At 26.6% G+C, this 26,801-nt stretch overlaps 1 protein-coding gene across 4 annotated transcripts in view; it reads left to right on the forward strand.

Annotated features, from left to right (window-relative positions):
• Positions 1-1,516: 1,516 nt before the first annotated feature.
• LOC129988192 (tetratricopeptide repeat protein 12-like) overlaps positions 1,517-26,801 on the forward strand; it is a 49,507-nt gene continuing 24,222 nt past the window's right edge. For 3 of the 4 annotated variants that reach the window (XR_008785632.1, XM_056096348.1, XM_056096349.1), the window contains exons 1-7: positions 1,517-1,670; positions 1,756-1,847; positions 7,616-7,690; positions 10,566-10,611; positions 10,848-10,904; positions 11,717-11,742; positions 11,962-12,042. Coding sequence is in view for 3 of the 4 variants with exons in the window: in XM_056096348.1 (XP_055952323.1) it covers positions 1,622-1,670; positions 1,756-1,847; positions 7,616-7,690; positions 10,566-10,611; positions 10,848-10,904; positions 11,717-11,742; positions 11,962-12,042 (426 nt within the window). In the remaining variant the exon portion in view is untranslated. Of the gene's footprint in view, positions 1,671-1,755; positions 1,848-5,462; positions 5,525-7,615; positions 7,691-10,565; positions 10,612-10,847; positions 10,905-11,716; positions 11,743-11,961; positions 12,043-26,801 lie in introns of all 4 variants that reach the window. The other variant, XM_056096350.1, reaches the window with a different exon arrangement.

Here is a 26,801-nt window from a genome sequence, read left to right on the forward strand (position 1 = left end):
ACTAATTTATAAATTTTATTTGTTCAAAAATATTTTACATTATTTACAGCTAATTTCAATCGATTTTGAATCGAATCTAATAATAATCAATTTCTCATATACAATATTTAAATAAATAGGAGGGAAAGTGCATCGCTTTAAAAACAATAAAACATAATAGACATTGGCGACAAATCTAAAATTCAGCAATTAGCGAGTCGAAAGGGGGGGGGGGTGTAATATGCTATCGCAAATTTCAGTTATCATGTGAGAACATATATAACAAGTTATCATGTGAGAGGCACGCATTATGTACAAGCAGAAGCGACGAGCACACGCGCAATACAGAACGACACAGAGCGAAATGAGGAAAAGCTCATGAACATTTTATCTCTGGTCTTATGTAACATGAGTGCTTATATACAATGAGATTTCGATAATGATTTTCGTTACACGCGCCGACCAGGAAAGGGAAACACAGGGATCTTTTAAAAGAATTTGTTAAGTCAGCGGTATTTTGTTCCTTCACTCGGAGTGTGGGAACGTGAGGCTTTTAACTGATTCAGCAATTTTACAAAGCTTCTGTTGAATTAATTAGATAGAAAAAGTGGAATGGGATCAGGAAATAAGAGAATATTCTAGAATCAAGTTAATTTGGGCTATATTGAGCAAAAATTAGGAAATTAATGAAGTTTAAATAAAAATTTTAATATATATATATATATATATATATATATATTATAAATAAATATAATTATATTATATATATTATATTATTATAAATATTATTATATAAAAAATATTATTATATTAATTGCAGATTAATTCTTTCCACTTTAATTTAAAGCATAAATTCTACGGGAGCTAACAGAAAATTGGAGAGATACAGATTACCTTATGACTGAAGGCCTTTATAATATTCTGAGTGAATTGAAATTTGAAGTTTTAAAATATTTTAATGAAGAAGCTATTAAAGTAGGAATTGCATAAAATATTTAATTATTAAAATTTTAACGAACATTAAGATTGGCGAACCGGCTGGTTGCCAAAGGCGGCTAGTATATATATATATTTATTGCTAAATTTCTGCCCATGCCTATTAAGTCTTCAAAATTTCCAAACCAAAGCAACATTAAGTTCTAACATAATAATAATAATATTAAAAAAGACGAGAAAAGGTATGATATTTGCTCAATTTTATATAAGTACGCTTCTCGCACTGCCAGATCACTAACATCTCATTGCTTTTTTAGCTTTTTACATAGTGCGAAAGCCTTCTTTAAATCCGTTCTTCGTTTCAAGTAGATGACGCCATTTGAATTCATTTCTGTTTTGTTTTTTTCTCGTGTAACGTTCATTTTTAATTCCATTTATTCAACAATGCCCTTATAATATTTTTATCTTTAAATAAAGTTTAATAGTTTTTACTATATTTAAATAAATGAGGATTATTATTATGCACTGATGCCATTTGATGGGTATTTCCCTGTAACCGTTAACTGCTGCAAAACTCAAAAGTTTCATTCCTTCAATTTTTCGAAGCAACTTGTCATACACGCGTCAGAGCTGAAATTTTTAGTAATTTGGAGCTGATTTTATGACTAACAATGAAAAATAATTGACAGTTAGTTGTTGGTTAGTTATGCCTTTTTCTAAGGATATTGCTTTAGATATATTAGGATTACCATCATGTAAGATTGATAAATTTTAATCATTGTTTTGACTCTTGATTTATGTTAGTGCCGATTAATAAACGAGCTGTTTATTTTTATACAGTTGCTACAGCGGATGATATTGTGTTTCGATATAAAGTTTTATCTTTGATGTGGTATCCTGAAAATCACCATAATCGAGAATTTGCTTTGCATGTAAGTTTCAGATCATTATTTTAGATGAATGTCTCACTGTGATGAACTTCTGAATTTTTATTAAAACGATCGATTTGTTCACCATATCATTCAATTTCGTTTGTTTCTATGATTTTTTGATCAGAATAACACATTATCGCAAGCAAATGAAATTAGATCTGAAAATAACTTGTTATTTTATTGTAAATCTCATTGTACGTTACTCTATAGTTTATACAGATGGTTATTGTAAGACTGTTTAGTCACTTTTGGAACGTTAAAGTAATAGAAAGGAAAAGAATTTGAATAGATTTTAAATTTCTTATTATTTACTATGTTTTACTTATTTATTTTATGAATGATTTTTTTAATGATGAGATTATGTTTGGTAATCTGTCTTATGTTAAAAATTCATCAAAAACAATTTTTGTTTTAACTTTTTATTCTAATTTTGTTATAGTCTGTTTTGTTAAATTTTTATATAGTTATCTGATTTTTTTTTGTGAGGCTAAACAGTTTCTAAAATTTTACTTATTCCCAAAGATTTTAATCATCATCATTTTGGAAGCTGTTAAATGTAAAAAATTCATAATATATGTATATTATTAGTATAATTTTTTCAAATATCAATTTGCTCTGTGCTTTTATGTCATTCTGATTTTTGCTGAAAAACTTATGACCTTATAAATGCTGTATTCATTTTATCACTATGTTTTATCTGTGACTTTTAAAATGCATATATGTTTTTGATATAGTTTTATATTTTTGATTGTTATTGTATTTCTGACAGTATATAATTGTCATCTTTGTTTCTAAATCTCTTATAACATAGGAGTGTTTCTTATTTCAGTTTTTTTTAAATTTAATTGAATCCTTATTTTTATATATTATGACATTCTGAATCTTCTATTTTATTTTCTGATTTATGCTAATATTTTATTTTCTGATGTATTATGTTTAACATTTTGTAAGTTCCTAGTTTTTGTTTATGTATGTAAGTTTCTTTATTTGAAAGAATAATTTTATCTAATGCAATATTTGTTTAATTGTGCCTTTCTTAAATATATATATTTATATGCATACTTTATTAAAATAATAAATTTGTGGATACCTTCTGATTGTTGGATTGCAAATTTAAAGTTATTTACTGGCACTCGTGTATGAACCTCATGCCATTGTTAAAATTTATTATAAATTGCATACTTTTGGAGAATATAATCCAATTTTAGCTGAGAAAGCACCTGTTAAAGAGAGTGCGACCTTTGGCAATTGATCGCTAGCATGTGGTTAATATACAAGTTCTATTGATTAATCTTAACCATAACCACTTATTAATCTTAACCTAACTGTAATAATAGTGATTGGCTTGCATTCTATCTTATTTTTATTTTCATATATAAATATTATTTGCTCTTCACATAGTTAGCAGTTGGCATAAATATTGTGTTTTTACTTTTTATTTATTATATTAAATTAATATTAATTATTTTTTAAATTTCGTTCCAAATCCTTCTTTCCAAATTCCTTTGTTATTTCTTTAGTAGTCCTGCATTTTATTTGGTTGCTAAGATAGGTAGTTTCTTTAAAATTTAATGTAGTTTTTCAAAAATTTTAGCCTTAAAGATTTGAATTGAAAACTTACGTTCACCCAATAAGTATAAGATTTGAAATCCACAATTATGTCCTTTCCTGTCAGGTAACTATTTTAATGGTACCCAATGTAATTTTTTAAAAAACTTAAAAAAAAAAAAAAAACATTCCTAGGGTTTGGCAGCTGCAAGAAGGGAAGCATATTTTTTTATTAGTGCCACAAAATTAAAAATAAATCATGTTTTCTTTATTAAACCAATGATTTTAGATAAATTATGCATATGATATTTATTGTAAAAAAGGGAATGGGGAAAAAAACAAGCAGGCTTTGTTAATTGCCGGAGCGAAAGACATGCTTAGCTTCAATATTTCATTTAAACATATTCAATCATAATAATAAAAATAAAACTTTAAGAACTATTTTTATAATTTATCTGAATGGTAACATAGGAAACAGTATCTAATTTTAATATACTATTTAAACAAAATTTTCATTTTTCTGTAATTATTGAATCGGAGAAATAGGAAAAGAAGGGAGAGGGGGAAGATAACAGTAGCATTGTTTTTATTCAAACTAATGTATATTTTCTACTAGTTGCATTTGACAATTGGTTGGTGGCTAGAATTATTGGTAAAGTAAAATTTTCGTGAAATATTATGTAGTAACTTAATCTTAATGGTTTCCTCAGCAATAAATTTTCAGATTTAAATAACAATGCAATTCATATTATAAAAGTTTTAATAAGGTCTTCTGCTATTCACCTCACAAATTTTCTATAATTTAACTTAAAATTTGAATTTTGATTTTGAAAGAAACAGATTAAACTTAAGTTAATCCAACAGGCTTTATGAATTGAAGCACATTTATAAAAAAATATAATCACTGAATAATAAATAATTTAATATTGAATTTTGGGTGAACTACAAAATAGATTTATTGATTTACATAATATATTGTAAGATTATTCAATAATATTGATAAAAAATCGCTAACTATAATAACAAAACATCCAGCTTAAGGAGTGATAATATTACTGTTTAAAATTGCACAAATTTAAAAAGGTTTTCACCGTCATTTACTTCTCAAATTAATCATTTGCCGTAATTTAACGGCAAATTAATCATTTGCCGTAATTTAATGGCAAATGATTTAATTAATATCTTATTAAAAATATGCTTTAAACAGAGACCTATTCATCATGAAAATAATAAAATCTTGACTATAGAATTCTACAAATAAATTGATATCACTGAAAAAATATTTTTTTAAACTTTAAATTGATGTAAAAATAACTTTTGTGTAGAAATATTTTTGGAAGCTAGTCATTAAGAAATGTCAAATTTATGCTTAATTTTTAATAATTAAATTTCAAAAAAATGATTTGATGTGCACATTCTTACCCTTCAAACTATGTATGTTACAAATTTAATTGCTCTAGATCAATTGGTGTGGCTTGCAGAGTGCTAGCACACACACTCTCCTTTGTTTGTAGGGATAGAGATGTATGAGCATTTGGAAAACTAGGATTCTAACTCTTTATGCATTTACTTCATTTATTCATCTTTTGATGATTTAATCAGTATCTGATTTACTTTTTGTGTTGAAATGAATTATATTTTGAAAAATTATTACTTTTTGATCAGTAAGAAAGTATAATCCCCCTTCTTCATAAGGTTTTTACTTCTCATTTCTCTTTTTAAATTTTCAAGTCAGATAATTACACTAAAATACGATTAAAATTCTCATTCCATAATGTATTAATCTGATTACATATTGCTGATTTTTTTTTTCATTTGCTTTAAAATGCTTGGATTCTTTTGCGATTGCATAGGTATGAAATTTATTAGTGAATTAGAATTAATAATTTGAATGTATTTTTGTTAACAGTTTAGAGAAAGATTTTCTTGGATTCAGAATATCCTTTTTATTTGTTAAAGAAGCCCCTTGTTCTTTTATGATACAAAAAGTCTGTGATGTTAAAGTATTTACCAATCGCACACAAATAACTATTTATTGTAGCTAAAATCACTTTATTGCTTGTACAGTACAAAGGCTACTAAGAAGTGTTGCACACTACAGCTGCAAACAGAGCGTAAGTTCAAGTTGAGTAAGTATTTGCAACAAAGAGAACTGTTTTCTTTTTTTAAGTATTATTTCTGCAAGTTATTAATTTGTTTAAATTTAAAACAATGATGTTTTAACAATATAACATACTGAAAATTCTGTTATTAGATTTTGGAACATGATTGTTTACTAGCAGGGTAATTTTTTTTTTTTTTTTTGTTATATAAAGCATGATTTAACTTTGACAAAAATAACAAGGAATAGATAAAATAGTTTTATATAGATAATTAAAATAATTTTTTTGTAAGAAGATTATTGAATATTAAGTTGCTTTTAGATTCTTTAGCGAGGTTATAAATACTTTTATCAAAACAAAAATCTAGAATATATATCAGTAAGGTCAATTTGGTGTAATTTTTCAAAAATTAATCACAGAAGATGCTAATATATGAAGCTAAGTTGTGTATTAAAGAGAATTTAATGTTTTATATGAGAAGAATTTATAAGAGAATTTAATGTTTTATGCATTGGTTTTTATATACAAATCTTAGACCTACAGTTTTATGTGAATGAAGCAAATAATGATTTAAAATGAATCATGATACTGAAGTGATGTAAAAATGAATGTCACACTATTAGAATATATACCTGATGAAATTATAAATTAAAAAAAAAAATGCCTGTTATACAATGCGCACACACACACACAAATTGCTTAATTTATTAATATATATATTGTACTTGTTTCCAGTTTTATCTGTTCATGATAAATTTTTACTTAGATTTTAATTTTATGGTTATATGTCTTATGGATATTGTACTTTGTGTTGCATATATATATATATTTAAAATCTGTTTTTTATTTATTTTCTGCAGAACAATTTTAATTATTTAGAACTATACATGAATATTCTCATTCTTTTTTCTATAATCATTTTATATTTCTTTCAATTTTATCATTTTTATCTCTCTTTAATTTTATAATCAGTTCTTGAATGAAAGAGCCGTTCATTGGTTGATTTGTTTTCATTGTTCTGAGTTGAATGAAATATCCTTTTCTGGATTGTATTGATTTGGCATGAAAAAAAAGTTGTTATTATTTGCTTTTTTTTAAACCTCTGTTTCCTTTTTCAATGTTAACAGGCAAGGTGAGAATTAAGAAGTATAAAATTATTTTTTTAATAACTACATACAAATTCTGGCAAACAATTTTCATGAAAAATATCATTTTTACAGTTATATAAATAATTGATTTAATAAACTGCAACTTTAGGGTAATTGCTTCATTTAGTAAAACAAAAATTTATTTGGTTTCAAATATACATGTACTATGAAGGTTTCATGAAAATTAATTGAAATAGTTAATTTTTGTTATTAATTATAATTCCTTAAAAAAAACTTATTTTATCTTTGGTATTGGTATTTTATTTTAGTATTGAATGAAAATATTATAGGTGGTTTAAAATCATTTTACTTATTGACTTTTGAGTGAAAAATTGGAGATGATAAAATAGTTTGTGCATTATATTTTTCATATTTTTTTTTGCATTAAATGTAGCATATATAAATTTAGAAAAGAAAAGCCCTTTTTTTATATGAATGTAATTATTTTATTAAATGTTAATATTAAATATATTCTTACATGTATGCATATCGCATTTACACTATTTGATTTATCATAAATTTTCTTAATTACCTTTTCTATGACTTCCTTTATAACAAAAGTAATTATAACAGCACTTCTGTTGTATTATTATAAGTTCATGTTTTGCTCACAAATACTGAAACATAAGAAAAGTTTAATGAAGATTTGGTCACTACTAATTAAATAGTTATATTTTCATTGATAAAAGATCTCGAAATATACTAACCTCTAATTTAAATTAAGTATTTTTGACCTCAATTCAAAATATGATGGTATGTATCAAATATGTGAAAAGTCAGTTTAAAATTGAAGATTTCCATACACACCTGTTATGATAGATTTTTGTCTTTTCTTTTCTCTTGTTCTTGATAGAGATTTTTTTTTCTGAAATTCATTCTTATTTTCTCATTAAGAATTTTGTTCTTTAAAAATTAATTTAAAACATCCAGTTGCAATTTCCAATTTAGCTTTGATGTTTTTCCTTTTCAGGAATTTAGTAACGTTAGTGAAGCAGCTGTGAGACTAATTTTTCCTGAAAAAGATTTACCCAGAAAATTGACTTTGGTAATATAAATTTTTATTGTCTTATTACTCAATTTAAAAAATTGGATATGATAAATGTTATAATAATTTGCTGCTGAAAAATCAAAAGAAATATATATTTCATATTTGGTAAATTCCGTAACTCAGAGATACATTTGATTTCCTAGTTCTTTCATAATGCTTCCTAGGATGTAAACTTCAAGCTTTTTAATCTGGAATGCTATTTATATTTTGAAATTAATGTTATGTTATGTTTTAGCCATAGCCAATAAAATGCATTTTTTTTCTTGGAGTTATAGTGTGATTTGATTCATTGGGATGAAATCTTGCATAAATCTCAACAGCATATTTGAAAATAGTGTTTGCCAGCAAAATTTAATTTAATACGGGATATACATGTTTTATCCAATAATCATATATTGATTAAATTCTATATTATGTTATGTAGTCTTAGCCTTAAATGACTTTTGTGATGCAAAATAACTTTTGTTTCTTTATTTGAAACTTAAATAAATTTTGAAAGCAACATAGTCATGTGATAATAGTGTAGAATTAACATTAAATTACAATGATACTAAATGCATTATATTCTTTTTCATAACTTAAAATATATTTATTCTTGAAATTTGAGATTCAGAATGTACTGTTAAATGTAGTTTATGAAAATTAATTGTATTTTTCTTTTTCTTTTGTCAAAGTTTATTTTTATACAGAGTAATAATAATTAAAGTAACCATACTCAAATAAATGCAGAGCTTATTTTAGTGGACATACTTTATTGAAACTTGATTTATGCATTTTAAACAATGATATGCTTGTTGAATATCTGAAAGGAGATTCTTTAATAGGTCTGAAAACTGTGTATGATATCATAAACTTTTATGGAGGTGTTTTAGATGTTCAGATTTCAAAAGGTTTGCTTCTATATGCAAATGAGAATGTGCAAGATATTATGAAACTTTAGAAGAGCAAAAAGTAGTTTAGGGAAAAGAAAAGAAGTTCAGCAAGTGCAAAGCAGCATTGCAAATAAAATTGTTGCTGAAGAAAAAAAAAATTAAACTGATGACTGGAAAATTTGTAGAAATTTCAAAAATTGAGAAGTTGCAAAATATGAGTTGGAAAATAAATAAATAAAAAAATCTTGCTCTATATTGTTTTTTTTGGTTAAGTAATCATTAAATAATTTGTATCATGATTGTAAAAATTTTATTTTCTCGTTTTATTTCATCTGAGTTCTTAATTTTATGGGACTTACAAATAAAGAGCATTCAATATATCTGTTCCCTTTATATGTAAATAATGTCTTTGGACAATAAATAAAGAGAAATTGCTTTTTCTTTATGTAAATGTAAGCATTCTTTTAATATATAATTATTTCAAGTAATATTAAATTACTACTTTCTTTCCTTGCTTTTTGATTCATTAAAACCATGGAATATTGTTATTCCATTATTACCAGCACATAAGTTTTGGTCATGTATTTCCTCTTATATTGCTTATATGTACAGGAAATCTTTTTTGCCAAATTTGAGTGGCAACCATGTTTATGGCATGAAAGATTCTATGTTCTATTTTAAATTAGTATCCATACAAAGTTCCCCTGATGTAAAACTGTTTTCTCAAGATTTGGTACATCCCCCCCCCCCCCATTTTTCTTAAGTCAAGTAGAATGTGAATGCGCCCTGGTGAATCATAGAAACAGTTGTCGGTTTTTGCTGCTGCACCATAATGTAATCGCTTTTTTAGTGCATAATTTCTCTTTCATAATCACTACTTTTTTCGTTTATTACCCATTTTCAAATCTTCTCTGTTGTACACCTCACAAATCATTAAGCATACCCCAAGAACAATTTATGAAATACTGTAGTACTGTGCATTTATAATCAAGAACAGCGGCAATAACTGAGGTACTTTATACACTGACAAAATTTCTGAACAAGGAGCAGAACTCTGCTCATTTCCTGTCACAACTTGTGTTTAGCACACAATAAGTCAGAGGATCACAGCAGACGCCCACTTCCAATGCCTTTGCAGTATTGCCAATGCAGCGCTTTGCTTTCATCATTTATTTATCATAAAAGAAAACTAGACCGTACAATCACGAACCAGATACTTGGGAATGTACTGTATTTAGGAGCATCTGTCTTCATGCAAGACGGTACAACACCCCATATTCGATAAATGAAGCAAATGCTTCATGTTCCCTTTAGAGATAAATGGGCAATGCAGATACATTTTACTGATTATCTGATCTTCTTGTGTTTTCTAATTTTGAGAATTCTTGAAAGATTGCATCTGTAGAAAAAGCATACAAACTTTGCCTTAAATTGAAATCAAGAATAATAATATGTCATTTGCTGCAATTTCTCAAGGAACACCTCATGCTGCTGTTGAGTACACTTTGAACATGTGATTGATGTCAATAGAATGTGCATTCATAAATCATGTGATAAATTAACTTATGTGTTTGAATTTATGATTTTATAATTGCGTATAATATATACGAAATAAGTTTCAAGAAAGTGCATCAGCTAGTACAGTCTCTACATAAATCTGAGTTGGGTTGCTTTAAATATAACCACTCTGTACTTTGAGGTACAAATTATAATTCTCTATGTTTGCTTAGTAATCCAATTTTTTTTTTCATACATGATATTTATCATACTAATTACAGAAACCTTGAGTTATTAAAAAATGTCCTGTTAATTAAATATTTCAAAATTGAAAATAGGCCAGAGTTACTCATGATAAGTATGAATACTGTAATTAACAATTTTATGGTATTAAGATTTTGGTGTTGAAGTTAATACATTAAATATAATTTAATTTTTATGATTATTTTTCCATGGATGTTCAAGAGATAAATTAAATTCCATTTTAATTTTATATCTTTTAGCCAGAAATGTATGGATTTTTCCAGTATATCTTCTTTAGAAATAAAGGTAAATTTCATAATTTTATCCCATTATTTTTCTCCCCTTTTTTTTGACAGTAGCTCTATAACTCGAAAATCTTAATTAAATCTTAAATGATTTGAAATTTTACAATGATTGATATTTTAATTTCTTTGAATTTCTATCTTTGAATTAGTAGACTTAAGTTATGTTTTCTTGCTAATTAATTTTTACTCCTATTGTATGTTAATTTTTAATTGTATATAATGTTTAATGCTTTTCAGATAAGGATAAAGATAGCTGTGAGTATGTGAGTGATGACAGCTCTGTGACAGTTGAAGGTAAATATTTTTTAGATCTAAGCATTGAAAAATTGAAGTATTCTACCTCTTCCCATCTGAAACTTATAGGCTCAAAATAGTAGACATTTTTGTTTGATAAATTAAAATTCCATTACTATGTGACAAATATCTGATTACATAGAATGTAATGACTTATATTATTTTTATATATAAATATTATGTCTATATTAAAATGCCTTTTTATTAAATAATATAAATATTAAAATGTCTTTTTATCTGAAAAATGATTAATAATAATTTTTTTTTCACTAAGATAAAAATGACTCTTCCAAAAATTGGCCTTTTTTTTTTTTTTTTTTTTGAGAAATTTGAAAACTAGATTTATGATGATTGGTCATATATTAAGCAACAATGTAAAAACAATTTAAAAATAAAGATATTCCAAATTGTCTGTGGCAGTTAAATATTTCCCCAAAACATTTAAATGATTTAATTATATGTAGCTTATAAATAGATTATCACAAATGTCTTTAAAAAATGGTGAATGCTACTTTATAAGGTTATATTTATTAAAAAAAAAAAATTAAGTTTTTCTAGGTGATAACTATTAATTCATTTACTATGTATACTCAAATCAGTTTGAATTACTTGTATTAACAAATTCAATTTTGTATTCTCATGAACTGAGATATCCAAATATACATTGCCATATTTTTCTCAATTATTTATGTGATTCCAACTCTTTAATTTTAAATGTATCGAGCTTATACTTACATGGGTGTTTCTTTAAATTTGTTTATTTTGATTCATATATTATATTTGTACTTATTAATTTTGATTTGTTTTTTCAGAGGCTGACATAGTAAAAGAAATTCAGGTAATTTTTTTTTTGTAACTTAATTGCATTAAAACAGTGTAAATGTTGAAAACTTCAAGTATTGCAAAAACATTTCCTAACTTCACTTATTAGTAAAAATGGATTTTGATTGACTAAATTAATAGAAGTAAATTCTGGTTATATGATCTTTGAAATTTCGGGTTAATGTTTAGATAAAAGTTCTACTTTGTGATAATTATTTATTTTTAATATTTGCAGGCTGATGGCAATGCAACAGAATTGATAATGGAAGAAGAGCGTGAAAAAAATAAAGCAGAAAAAAGGAGAGCTAAAAAGAAAGTAAAAAGACATTTTAAATTATTTATTTATGATTTTGTAATATTATCTTTTAAGTCAAACTTTCTGAGCTATCAAAGAGGGTTGAATTTCCATAAGTTTCTAAGAGATTTATTTTTTCCAAAATATTTAAAAATGTACACTTTTTCCTTGCATTTTTTAAACAATATTCGATTTTCCTTAAGTCATTTTTTAAAAACTATTAATAAAACTTTTTCATTTAACCTTTATTTATTGCATTATTCTTCAAGAAAATAAGAATTTATTCAGCTGAAAGTTATAGAATTTCTGTTCTTTTCTTCTAAGTGATCAGTGCTTTTACTTCTGCTATGAAAGAATAAAAAATATTATAATTTTAATATATTAAGTTGCATTTTTTCATTTAAAATAAAGAAATAAAAATTAAACCATAATAAGTTATGTGTTATTTTAAAAAATAGATGTTTCCTTGAATATTTCTGTTCTACTCAATCCAAAAGAATGAAATATTTGCATTCAGGAATCAAATAACATTGCATTGCAGAGATTCAGCTGTTTATAATAACTTTTATTTGATTTCGTTAATCCGTGGAGTTGAAAATGCTACCTAACATTGATAACTTACTTTCAGCAAAACAGTAATAAAATCATTTGAAAGTACTATGTATGAATAAATATTTCCCAACTGTAAAATATGCTTAGATTTAAATTTATTTATTTATGTTTGTTTCTTTTGTTGCTATGCATATTTTTAAATATTTTCAAGAATAGGCAAAAAGAAAAAAAATCAATTACAGTAGCAGATATATTGAATTCAGTGCTTTAATTAGAAAATTAAATGATTATTTAGTTCTTTTTACTGAGACATCATATAAGATTTCACAATATGTAATAAAAAAATTCTTCTTATTCTTTAGTTGTTAAATTGTATCTAAAAGGCATGATTTAACAAAGATACCATTATTCTGTCTTGATTTAGTATGATGTATAACAGATTCTTTGATATTTCATTGATTTATCAGTATCATTAGACCACTCCTGAAAGTCGTTATAAATAATATAGGTTTAATTTAATTTTTAATCTTATACATGCAAAATACACCATTTACTAATAAATAATTTGACACCTGTGATAAAAGAGATAAACACAATTTATTCATATTCAATTGTTGGTAGAGCCTCCACTTGAGGCAATTACATCCTTAACCCTCTGGGGCATGCTTTCCACAAGTGTTTGGACAGTGGTATTTTCTTCCACTCGTTTGGAGGAAACATGCAAGTTCTTCTATCATTTTTGGATGGTTGCTGCACCCTTTAATTCAGTAATCTATCATATCCCAGAGGTTTTTTTATTGGATTCAAGTCTGGACTCTGGGCAGACCAGTCCAGTCGGTTCACCCCATGACAAGTAGTGTAGTCATCCTGGAAATAATTATTATCCAATCCATAAAATTGCCATAATGTAGGAAGCGCATTGTTGTCTAAAATAGTGGAGCTGGAGTCAGCATTGAGCTTACAATAAATTGGGATCAAGTCCATATCGCAAGAAACATCCCCTGACCATAATTGCATCTCTAGCAAACTTTACTGTAGGCATGAAGCATTCTGGTGAAATGCATCCTCCATGCATATGCCAAACAAAGACTCTGCCATCCGACTGGTAGAGATGGAACTTTGATTCATCACTCCAGAAAAACCTGTTTCCACTCACTTATAGTCCAATTTCGACATGCTTTGCTCCACCTCAACTGAACAATGTGCTTGGATTTTGTAATCAAAGGCTTATAGGCGGCAATATGACCACAGAAATCAAGCAAATGTACTTCCTTATGGTTGGTATTGAAACAACAGTCTCGGATGTTTGTTGGAACTCCTGGAATATGTGGGCCATCGGTTTAGGTTTTTTTCCCCCCCTAAATTTCTTTGGACAGTTTTTGTCTGTCTCTGTATCTTAATTTTGTGTGTCTGCCAAGTCGTGGCACATCCTGATAATTACTACTTGCCATCCACTTAATCACAGGTCACTGCTGATTTTGGAATGTTTAAGTCACTACATATGTAATATAATGATCGGCCATTTCCATGATATCTGGCAATTAGGCCTTTATCAAAGTCAGATAGCATAGAATTTCATGGCATCTTACATCTGAGCCAATGCTGTTCCCTACACGATGTTTTTCTGACTTAGATCAGGATCACAGATATCCTCATTTGCATGGGTGTCCGAATACTTATTGGTAGATAGTGTATATTTGTATTATTTATATAATGAATACAGTACATTTGCTTTTCATGTAACTTGCTGCATAATGTGTGCTTTGAAATCCTTTCTCCAGGCTATTAATCCACTGCTGAATTTTATAAACATAACACCATCATTATGTGTATGTTTCAAATTAGTGTATGTGAGATATATTTGCTTGAGTTGAATGATGACTACACTGCTCTGTCCCTGACTATAAGTTATGCATTAATTGTTTGTTCTGATATTTATGCTTTTACCCCTTCATATATTTTTGAAATTAGCAGAATTTAATATTTTAGGTTTCACTTAGTTTCGATTATTTTTTGTGTTAGTATATAATTTTGCATGATATGAATGCTGACTTCTTAGCTCCGTTGCTAATTGAAATTGATGCATTGATTGTTTGTTTTGGTATTTCTTCCGTGATGCGTAATTTGTTTGTTCTGATATTTCCTCCTTTAACCATTCATAACTTTTTGACATTTGTGAGGTTAACGTTTTAGATCCAAAATAATTTCAATTTTTTTGTGTTTACATATTAAGTTGCATGGTTTGAATGATGACTTCATTGCTCTGTCACTGACTATAAGTTATGCATTAATTGTTTGTTCTGATATTTATGCTTTTACCCCTTCATATATTTTTGAAATTAGCAGAATTTAATATTTTAGGTTTCACTTAGTTTCGATTATTTTTTGTGTTAGTATATAATTTTGCATGATATGAATGCTGACTTCTTAGCTCTGTTGCTAATTGAAATTGATGCATTGATTGTTTGTTTTGGTATTTCTTCCTTGAGGCGTAATTTGTTTGTTCTGATATTTCCTCCTTTAACCATTTATAACTTTTTGACATTTGTGAGATTAATGTTTTAGATCCAAAATAATTTCGATTCTTTTGTGTTTACATATTAAGTTTCATGGTTTGAATGATGACTTCATTGCTCTGTCACTGATTAAAATGATGCATAATTTGTTTTTTCTGATATTTACTAATTAACCATTCATACCTTTTTCACATTTATGAGGCTAATGTTTTAGGCTCCAATTACTTTGATTTTTTTTTTGTTTGTATATAAAGTTGCATGGTTTGAATGATGACTTCATTGCTCTGTCGCTGATTAAAATTGATGTATAATTTGTTTGTTCTGATATTTCCTCCTTTTGACATTTGTGAGGTTAATGTTTTAGATCCAAAATAATTTCGATTTTTTTGTGTTTACATATTAAGTTGCATGGTTTAAATGATGACTTCATTGCTCTGTCGCTGATTCAAATTGATGCATAATTTCTTTGTTCTGATATTTTCTCCTTCAACTATTCATACATTTTTCACATTTATGAGAATAATATTTGCGGTTCCAATTAATTTTGATTTTTTTTTGTTTGTATATAAAGTTGCATGGTGTGAATGATGACTTCATTGCTCTGTCTCTGATTAAAATTGATGCATAATTTGTTTGTTCTCATATTTCCTCCTTTAACCATTCATAACTTTTTGATATTTATGAGGATAATATTTTAGATCCAAAGTAATTTCGATTTCTCTTTTTTTTTTGTATATAAAGTTGCATGGTTTGAATGATGACTTCATTGCTCTGTCACTGATTAAAATTGATGCATAATTTGTTTGTTCTGATATTTCCCCCTATAACCATTCATAACTTTTTGACATTTGTGATGTTAATGTTTTAGATCCAAAATAATTTCGATTTTTTTGTGTTTACATATTAAGTTGCATGGTTTGAATGATGGCTTCATTGCTCTGTCGCTGATTAAAATTGATGCATAATTTGTTTGTTCTGATATTTCCTCCTTTAACCATTCATAACTTTTGGATATTTATGAGGATAATATTTTAGATCCAAAATAATTTCGATTTCTCTCTTTTTTTTTTGTATATAAAGTTGCATGGTTTGAATGATGACTTCATTGCTCTGTCACTGATTGAAATTGATGCATAATTTATTTTTTCTGAAATTTCCTCCTTTAACCATTCATAACTTTTTGACATTTATGGGGATAATATTTTAGATCCAAAATAATTTCGATTTTTTTTTTGTGTTAACATATTAAGTTGCATGGTTTGAATGATGACTTCATTGCTCTGTCGCTGATTAAAATTGATGCATAATTTGTTTGTTCTGATATTTCCTTCTTTAACCATTCATAACTTTTTCACATTTGTGAAGTTAATGTTTTAGATCCAAAATAATTATTCATAACTTTTTCATATTTGTGAGGTTAATGTTTTAGATCCAAAATAATTTCGATTTTTTTTTTTGTGTTTGCATATTAAGTTGCATGGTGTGAATGATGACTTCATTGCTCTGTCGCTGATTAAAATTGATGCATAATTTGTTTGTTCTGATATTTCCTTTTTTAACCATTCATAACTTTTTGATATTTATGAGGATAATATTTTAGATCCAAAATAATTTCGATTTCTCTTTTTTTTTTTTTTTTGTATATAAAGTTGCATGGTTTGAATGATGACTTCAATGCTCTGTCGCTGATTAAAATTGATGCATAATTTGTTTGTTCTGATATTTTCTCCTTTAACTATTCATACATTTTTCACATTTATGAGAATAATATTTGAGGTTCCAATTAATTTTGATTTTTTTGTGTTTACATATTAAGTTGCATAGTTTGAATGGTAACTTCATTGCTCTGTCGCTGATTAAAATTGATGCATAATTTGTTTGTTCTGATATTTCCTTCTTTAACCATTCATAACTTTTTATCATTTGTGAAGTTAATGTTTTAGATCCAAAATAATTATTCATAACTTTTTCATATTTGTGAGGTTAATGTTTTAGATCCAAAATAATTTCGATTTTTTTTTTTTGTGTTTGCATATTAAGTTGCATGGTGTGAATGATGACTTCATTGCTCTGTCGCTGATTAAAATTGATGCATAATTTGTTTGTTCTGATATTTTCTCCTTTAACCATTCATAACTTTTTGATATTTATGAGGATAATATTTTAGATCCAAAATAATTTCGATTTCTCTTTTTTTTTTGTATATAAAGTTGCATGGTTTGAATGATGACTTCATTGCTCTGTCACTGATTAAAATGATGCATAATTTGTTTTTTCTGATATTTACTAATTAACCATTCATACCTTTTTCACATTTATGAGGCTAATGTTTTAGGCTCCAATTACTTTGATTTTTTTTTTGTTTGTATATAAAGTTGCATGGTTTGAATGATGACTTCATTGCTCTGTCGCTGATTAAAATTGATGTATAATTTGTTTGTTCTGATATTTCCTCCTTTAACCATTCATAACTTTTTGACATTTGTGAGGTTAATGTTTTAGATCCAAAATAATTTCGATTTTTTTGTGTTTACATATTAAGTTGCATGGTTTGAATGATGACTTCATTGCTCTGTCGCTGATTCAAATTGATGCATAATTTCTTTGTTCTGATATTTTCTCCTTTAACTATTCATACATTTTTCACATTTATGAGAATAATATTTGTGGTTCCAATTAATTTTGATTTTTTTTTGTTTGTATATAAAGTTGCATGGTGTGAATGATGACTTCATTGCTCTGTCTCTGATTAAAATTGATGCATAATTTGTTTGTTCTCATATTTCCTCCTTTAACCATTCATAACTTTTTGATATTTATGGGGATAATATTTTAGATCCAAAATAATTTCGATTTTTTTTTTTGTGTTAACATATTAAGTTGCATGGTTTGAATGATGACTTCATTGCTCTGTCGCTGATTAAAATTGATGCATAATTTGTTTGTTCTGATATTTCCTTCTTTAACCATTCATAACTTTTTCACATTTGTGAAGTTAATGTTTTAGATCCAAAATAATTATTCATAACTTTTTCATATTTGTGAGGTTAATGTTTTAGATCCAAAATAATTTCGATTTTTTTTTTGTGTTTGCATATTAAGTTGCATGGTGTGAATGATGACTTCATTGCTCTGTCACTGATTAAAATTGATGCATAATTTGTTTGTTCTGATATTTCCTCCTTTAACCATTTATAACTTTTTGACATTTGTGAGGTTAATGTTTTAGATCCAAAATAATTTCGATTTTTTTGTGTTAACATATCAAGTTGCATGGTTTGAATGATGACTTCATTGCTCTGTCGCTGATTAAAATTGATGCATAATTTGTTTGTTCTGATATTTCCTCCTTTAACCATACATCACTTTTTCACATTTATGAGGTTAATGTTTTAGATCCAAAATAATTTCGATTTTTTTTTGTGTTTACATATTAAGTTGCATGGTTTGAATGATGACTTCATTGCTCTGTCACTGATTAAAATTGATGCATAATTTGTTTGTTCTGATATTTCCTCCTTTAACCATTCATACCTTTTTCACATTTACGAGGATAAGTTTTTAGGTTCCAATTAATTTTGATTTTTTTTTGGTTTGTATATAAAGTTGCATGGTTTGAATGATGACTTCATTGCTCTGTCGCTGATTAAAATTGATGCATAATTTGTTTTTTCTGATATTTCCTAATTAACCATTCATACCTTTTTCACATTTATGAGGCTAATGTTTTAGGCTCCAATTAATTTTGATTTTTTTTTGTTTATATATAAAGTTGCATGGTTTGAATGATGACTTCATTGCTCTATAGCTGATTAAAATTGATGCATAATTAGTTTGTTCTGATATTTTCTCCTTTAACTATTCATACATTTTTCACATTTATGAGAATAATATTTGAGGTTCCAATTAATTTTGATTTTTTTTGTTTGTATATAAAGTGGCATGTTGTGAATGATGACTTCATTGCTCTGTCTCTGATTAAAATTGATGCATAGTTTTTTTGTTCTGATATTTCCTACTTTAACCATTCATAACTTTTTCACATTTATGAGGTTAATGTTTTAGATCCAAAATAATTTCGATTTTTTTGTGTTTACATATTAAGTTGCATGGTTTGAATGATGACCTCATTGCTCTGTCGCTGATTAAAATTGATGCATAATTTGTTTGTTCTGATATTTCCTCCTTTAACCATTCTTAACTTTTGGATATTTATGAGGATAATATTTTAGATCCAAAATAATTTCGTTCTCTCTCTCTGTTTTTTTTTTTTTTTTTTTTTTTTTTTGTATATAAATTTGCATGGTTTGAATGATGACTTCATTGCTCTGTCACTGATTAAAATTGATGCATAATTTGTTTTTTCTGAAATTTCCTCCTTTAACTATTCATAACTTTTTGACATTTATGAGGATAATATTTTAGATCCAAAATAATTTCGATTTTTTTTTTGTCTTAACATATTAAGTTGCATGGTTTGAATGATGACTTCATTGCTCTGTCGCTGATTAAAATTGATGCATAATTTGTTTTTTCTGATATTTCCTAATTAACCATTCATACCTTTTTCACATTTACGAGGATAATGTTTTAGGTTCCAATTAACTTTGATTTTTTTTTTGTTTGTATATAAAGTTGCATGGTGTGAATGATGACTTCATTGCTCTGTCTCTGATTAAAATTGATGCATAATTTGTTTGTTCTGATATTTCCTTCTTTAACCATTCATAACTTTTTATCATTTGTGAAGTTAATGTTTTAGATCCAAAATAATTATTCATAAGTTTTTCATATTTGTGAGGTTAATGTTTTAGATCCAAAATAATTTCGATTTTTTTTTGTGTTTGCATATTAAGTTGCATGGTGTGAATGATGACTTCATTGCTCTGTCGCTGATTAAAATTGATGCATAATTTGTTTTTTTTCTGATATTTCCAAATTAACCATTCATACCTATTTCACATTTGTGAGATTAATGCTTTAGATCCAAAATAATTTCGATTTTTTTGTGTTAACATATCAAGTTGCATGGTTTGAATGATGACTTCATTGCTCTGTCGCTGATTAAAATTGATGCATAATTTGTTTGTTCTGATATTTCCTCCGTTAACCATACATCACTTTTTCACATTTATGAGGTTAATGTTTTAGATCCAAAATAATTTCGATTTTTTTGTGTTTGCATATTAAGTTGCATGGTTTGAATGATGACTTCATTGCTCTGTTGCTGATTAAAATTGATGCATAATTTGTTTTTTCTGATATTTCCTAATTAACCATTCATACCTTTTTCACATTTATGAGGCTAATGTTTTAGGCTCCAATTAATTTTGATTTTTTTTTCTGTTTATATATAAAGTTGCATGGTTTGAATGATGACTTCATTGCTCTATAGCTGATTAAAATTGATGCATAACTAGTTTGTTCTGATATTTTCTCCTTTAACTATTCATACATTTTTCACATTTATGAGAATAATATTTGAGGTTCCAATTAATTTTGATTTTTTTTTGTTTGTATATAAAGTTGCATGGTGTGAATGATGACTTCATTGCTCTGTCTCTGATTAAAATTGATGCATAGTTTATTTGTTCTGATATTTCCTACTTTAACCATTCATAACTTTTTGACATTTGTGAGGTTAATGTTTAAGATCCAAAATAATTTCGATTTTTTTGTGTTTACATATTAAGTTGCATGGTTTGAATGATGACCTCATTGCTCTGTCGCTGATTAAAATTGATGCATAATTTGTTTGTTCTGATATTTCCTCCTTTAACCATTCTTAACTTTTGGATATTTATGGGGATAATATTTTAGATCCAAAATAAATTCGTTCTCTCTCTCTGTTTTTTTTTTTTTTTTTTGTATATAAATTTGCATGGTTTGAATGATGACTTCATTGCTCTGTCACTGATTAAAATTGATGCATAATTTGTTTTTTCTGAAATTTCCTCCTTTAACTATTCATAACTTTTTGACATTTATGAGGATAATATTTTAGATCCAAAATAATTTCGATTTTTTTGTCTTAACATATTAAGTTGCATGGTTTGAATGATGACTTCATTGCTCTGTCGCTGATTAAAATTGATGCATAATTTGTTTTTTCTGATATTTCCTAATTAACCATTCATACCTTTTTCACATTTATGAGGCTAATGTTTTAGGCTCCAATTAATTTTGATTTTTTTTTGTTTATATATAAAGTTGCATGGTTTGAATGATGACTTCATTGCTCTATAGCTGATTAAAATTGATGCATAATTAGTTTGTTCTCATATTTTCTCCTTTAACTATTCATACATTTTTCACATTTATGAGAATAATATTTGAGGTTCCAATTAATTTTGATTTTTTTTGTTTGTATATAAAGTGGCATGTTGTGAATGATGACTTCATTGCTCTGTCTCTGATTAAAATTGATGCATAGTTTTTTTGTTCTGATATTTCCTACTTTAACCATTCATAACTTTTTCACATTTATGAGGTTAATGTTTTAGATCCAAAATAATTTCGATTTTTTTGTGTTTACATATTAAGTTGCATGGTTTGAATGATGACCTCATTGCTCTGTCGCTGATTAAAATTGATGCATAATTTGTTTGTTCTGATATTTCCTCCTTTAACCATTCTTAACTTTTGGATATTTATGAGGATAATATTTTAGATCCAAAATAATTTCGTTCTCTCTCTCTGTTTTTTTTTTTTTTTTTTTTTGTATATAAATTTGCATGGTTTGAATGATGACTTCATTGCTCTGTCACTGATTAAAATTGATGCATAATTTGTTTTTTCTGAAATTTCCTCCTTTAACTATTCATAACTTTTTGACATTTATGAGGATAATATTTTAGATCCAAAATAATTTCGATTTTTTTTTTGTCTTAACATATTAAGTTGCATGGTTTGAATGATGACTTCATTGCTCTGTCGCTGATTAAAATTGATGCATAATTTGTTTTTTCTGATATTTCCTAATTAACCATTCATACCTTTTTCACATTTACGAGGATAATGTTTTAGGTTCCAATTAACTTTGATTTTTTTTTGTTTGTATATAAAGTTGCATGGTGTGAATGATGACTTCATTGCTCTGTCTCTGATTAAAATTGATGCATAATTTGTTTGTTCTGATATTTCCTTCTTTAACCATTCATAACTTTTTATCATTTGTGAAGTTAATGTTTTAGATCCAAAATAATTATTCATAAGTTTTTCATATTTGTGAGGTTAATGTTTTAGATCCAAAATAATTTCGATTTTTTTTTGTGTTTGCATATTAAGTTGCATGGTGTGAATGATGACTTCATTGCTCTGTCGCTGATTAAAATTGATGCATAATTTGTTTTTTTCTGATATTTCCAAATTAACCATTCATACCTATTTCACATTTGTGAGATTAATGCTTTAGATCCAAAATAATTTCGATTTTTTTGTGTTAACATATCAAGTTGCATGGTTTGAATGATGACTTCATTGCTCTGTCGCTGATTAAAATTGATGCATAATTTGTTTGTTCTGATATTTCCTCCGTTAACCATACATCACTTTTTCACATTTATGAGGTTAATGTTTTAGATCCAAAATAATTTCGATTTTTTTGTGTTTGCATATTAAGTTGCATGGTTTGAATGATGACTTCATTGCTCTGTTGCTGATTAAAATTGATGCATAATTTGTTTTTTCTGATATTTCCTAATTAACCATTCATACCTTTTTCACATTTATGAGGCTAATGTTTTAGGCTCCAATTAATTTTGATTTTTTTTTCTGTTTATATATAAAGTTGCATGGTTTGAATGATGACTTCATTGCTCTATAGCTGATTAAAATTGATGCATAACTAGTTTGTTCTGATATTTTCTCCTTTAACTATTCATACATTTTTCACATTTATGAGAATAATATTTGAGGTTCCAATTAATTTTGATTTTTTTTGTTTGTATATAAAGTTGCATGGTGTGAATGATGACTTCATTGCTCTGTCTCTGATTAAAATTGATGCATAGTTTATTTGTTCTGATATTTCCTACTTTAACCATTCATAACTTTTTGACATTTGTGAGGTTAATGTTTAAGATCCAAAATAATTTCGATTTTTTTGTGTTTACATATTAAGTTGCATGGTTTGAATGATGACCTCATTGCTCTGTCGCTGATTAAAATTGATGCATAATTTGTTTGTTCTGATATTTCCTCCTTTAACCATTCTTAACTTTTGGATATTTATGGGGATAATATTTTAGATCCAAAATAAATTCGTTCTCTCTCTCTGTTTTTTTTTTTTTTTTTTTTTGTATATAAATTTGCATGGTTTGAATGATGACTTCATTGCTCTGTCACTGATTAAAATTGATGCATAATTTGTTTTTTCTGAAATTTCCTCCTTTAACTATTCATAACTTTTTGACATTTATGAGGATAATATTTTAGATCCAAAATAATTTCGATTTTTTTGTCTTAACATATTAAGTTGCATGGTTTGAATGATGACTTCATTGCTCTGTCGCTGATTAAAATTGATGCATAATTTGTTTTTTCTGATATTTCCTAATTAACCATTCATACCTTTTTCACATTTATGAGGATAATGTTTTAGGTTCCAATTAACTTTGATTTTCTTTTTGTCTGTATATAAAGTTGCATGGTGTGAATGATGACTTCATTGCTCTGTCTCTGATTAAAATTGATGCATAATTTGTTTGTTCTGATATTTCCTTCTTTAACCATTCATAACTTTTTATCATTTGTGAAGTTAATGTTTTAGATCCAAAATAATTATTCATAACTTTTTCATATTTGTGAGGTTAATGTTTTAGATCCAAAATAATTTCGATTTTTTTTTTGTGTTTGCATATTAAGTTGCATGGTGTGAATGATGACTTCATTGCTCTGTCGCTGATTAAAATTGATGCATAATTTGTTTGTTCTGATATTTTCTCCTTTAACCATTCATAACTTTTTGATATTTATGAGGATAATATTTTAGATCCAAAATAATTTCGATTTCTCTTTTTTTTTTGTATATAAAGTTGCATGGTTTGAATGATGACTTCATTGCTCTGTCACTGATTAACATTGAGGCATAATTTGTTTTTTTCTGATATTTCCTAATTAACCGTTCATCCTATTTCACATTTATGAGGCTAATGTTTTAGGCTCCAATTAATTTTGATTTTTTTTTTTTTTTGTTTATATATAAAGTTGCATGGTTTGAATGATGACTTCATTGCTCTGTCGCTGATTAAAATTGATGCATAATTTGTTTGTTCTGATATTTCCTCCTTTAACCATTTATAACTTTTTGACATTTGTGAGGCTAATGTTTGAGATCCAAAATAATTTCGATTTTTTTGTGTTAACATATTAAGTTGCATGGTTTGAATGATGACTTCATTGTTCTGTCACTGATTAAAATTGATGCATAATTTGTTTGTTCTGATATTTCCTCCTTTAACCATTTATAACTTTTTGACATTTGTGAGAATAATATTTGAGGTTCCAATTAATTTTGATTTTTTTTTTTTTTTTTTTTTTTTTGTATATAAAGTTGCATGGTTTGAATGATGACTTCATTGCTCTGTCGCTGATTAAAATTGATGCATAATTTGTTTGTTCTGATATTTCCTCCTTTAACCATTCATACCTTTTTCACATTTACGAGGATAAATTTTTAGGTTCCAATTAATTTTGATTTTTTTTTTTGTTTGTATATAAAGTTGCATGGTTTGAATGATGACTTCATTGCTCTGTCGTTGATTAAAATTGATGCATAATTTGTTTGTTCTGATATCTCCTCCATTAACCATTCATATCTTTTTGACATTTGTGAGGTTAAATGTTTTAGGTTCAAATTAATTTTTAAATTTTTCAGTTGTATATAAAATAGCATGGTTTGAATACTTTATTGCTCTTTCGCTGTTTAAAATTGATGCATAGATTATTTGTTTTGATATTTCCAAGTTTAATCATTCATACATTTTTGATACTTTTGAGGTTAAGTGTTAGTGATTTCATTTGTGTCTGTTGTTAAGAATACAGCATGGTTTGAAGTTTGACTAATTTGCCCTGACTTTAATTAAAATTGATCCATTACTTGTTTAAATATATATATATATATATTTTAGATGTATTGAGAAATTTTTGAATTCATCTTATAAATTTTCGCTTTAGTTTAATTTTATACTTTGCCTTGTGCATGTATTTTTTTCTTTTATTTGAATGAGATGCATATTTATTCTGTTGCTGATTTTAATTGATGCATATCTTTTTTAATGTAACTTTCCGACTTTCTTTTTTTTTTTTTTTGTTAACATAATTAAGGTTTTATTTAGTTATGAATTTACTTTCATGCATTATTTGATTACTGGTTACATGTCTTTGTCTTAGATTTAGTTCTATGTCAGGCTTTCTCTGTTTGTTATTTTTATGATTTAATTTTCAAACAAATTTTGTAAGATCCTTTTTTTTTTTTTTTTTTTTTTACCTATTTTGAATGACTGTGATTTGTGTATAAAAAAAAAAAACTTCTTTAATTTAAATTGTGATTTGAAAGTTGCAGCAGTTTACCTTACCTTACCTTAAAGATCAATGTTTTACTTTGATTTCAATATTTGAAGATTTTCCTTAAAAAGTTCATTATCATTACTCTTTTATTTACCTAGTGATTAACATTATGGCATGTACTTCCGTGTACTTTTAAGTTTCCTTCCTTTTCTTTTTGATGCTTAAAACAACAACAATAAAAATTTAATAATCCCATATATTTTGAACTACTTTGTGAATGGCGTATTATCATATATATTTGAAGAAAACATGAATAATTCTTATCATATGTTGTGTGATTTGAAATGCCAATATCTTCATAAGTATTAAAATATGAAATAACCTATATTGTATATGCTGTTAAATTTTCACATCCTGATATTAAGAGCAGTTATTTCTACCAATGGTCAGTATTTATCTAAATATAAATTTTTTTAAAAAAGTAAAAGAATGTTATTAAAAGCAACATTTTTTGGAACTTAAGTCATTTTCTTTTTCTAACAATTTCATCTATCAATGTAGAAATTTTCTATACAGTAATTAATTTTAGCTTTGCAAATAAAGGGAAAAAAAAAACTTTAAAATTTTCCATGGGTTGTAGAATTTTTATTAATCACTTTCTTAAAACTTTTCAGACTGAATTAATTCTGATGACACATTACTATATCTTTTATGACATTAAATGACAATTAATGAAAGGCTTCTAGATCGAATAATTGCAGGCTTGAGATCAGGTACCAAAGATTATCAAAATAAGTGTGCTTTATGCTCATCAATTGACCTCTTGCAGAGATTTTCAACATAACATATAACTTCTGACTGAAATGTTAATCTGGACCAAATCCTTAAGCTAAACTTTGATTGCATTAGAAAAAGCTTTCGATAGTGTTGCAATATTCTTTGGATGGGTCTGAAAATGAAATTTGGTGGTTTTTATTTAAAACTGAGATAGATCAGATTCTCAAAATATGGTATAATCAATATTTGGTGTTGAAATTTTTTTTCCTTTCAAATATTTGGTATATTTCTCTTAGCTTATTGAGAGTACTTGCTGTTATTTCATCATTTTATAATGCACATTTTTCAAATTTGAAACTTGATTTGATAATGTGTCAAAAGATATTTTCATTTGGAATCTATACCATGGATATTTTATGCAGAATT

Source organism: Argiope bruennichi, chromosome 10, assembly GCF_947563725.1.
Source record: "Argiope bruennichi chromosome 10, qqArgBrue1.1, whole genome shotgun sequence".
Classification (NCBI taxonomy): domain Eukaryota; kingdom Metazoa; phylum Arthropoda; class Arachnida; order Araneae; family Araneidae; genus Argiope; species Argiope bruennichi.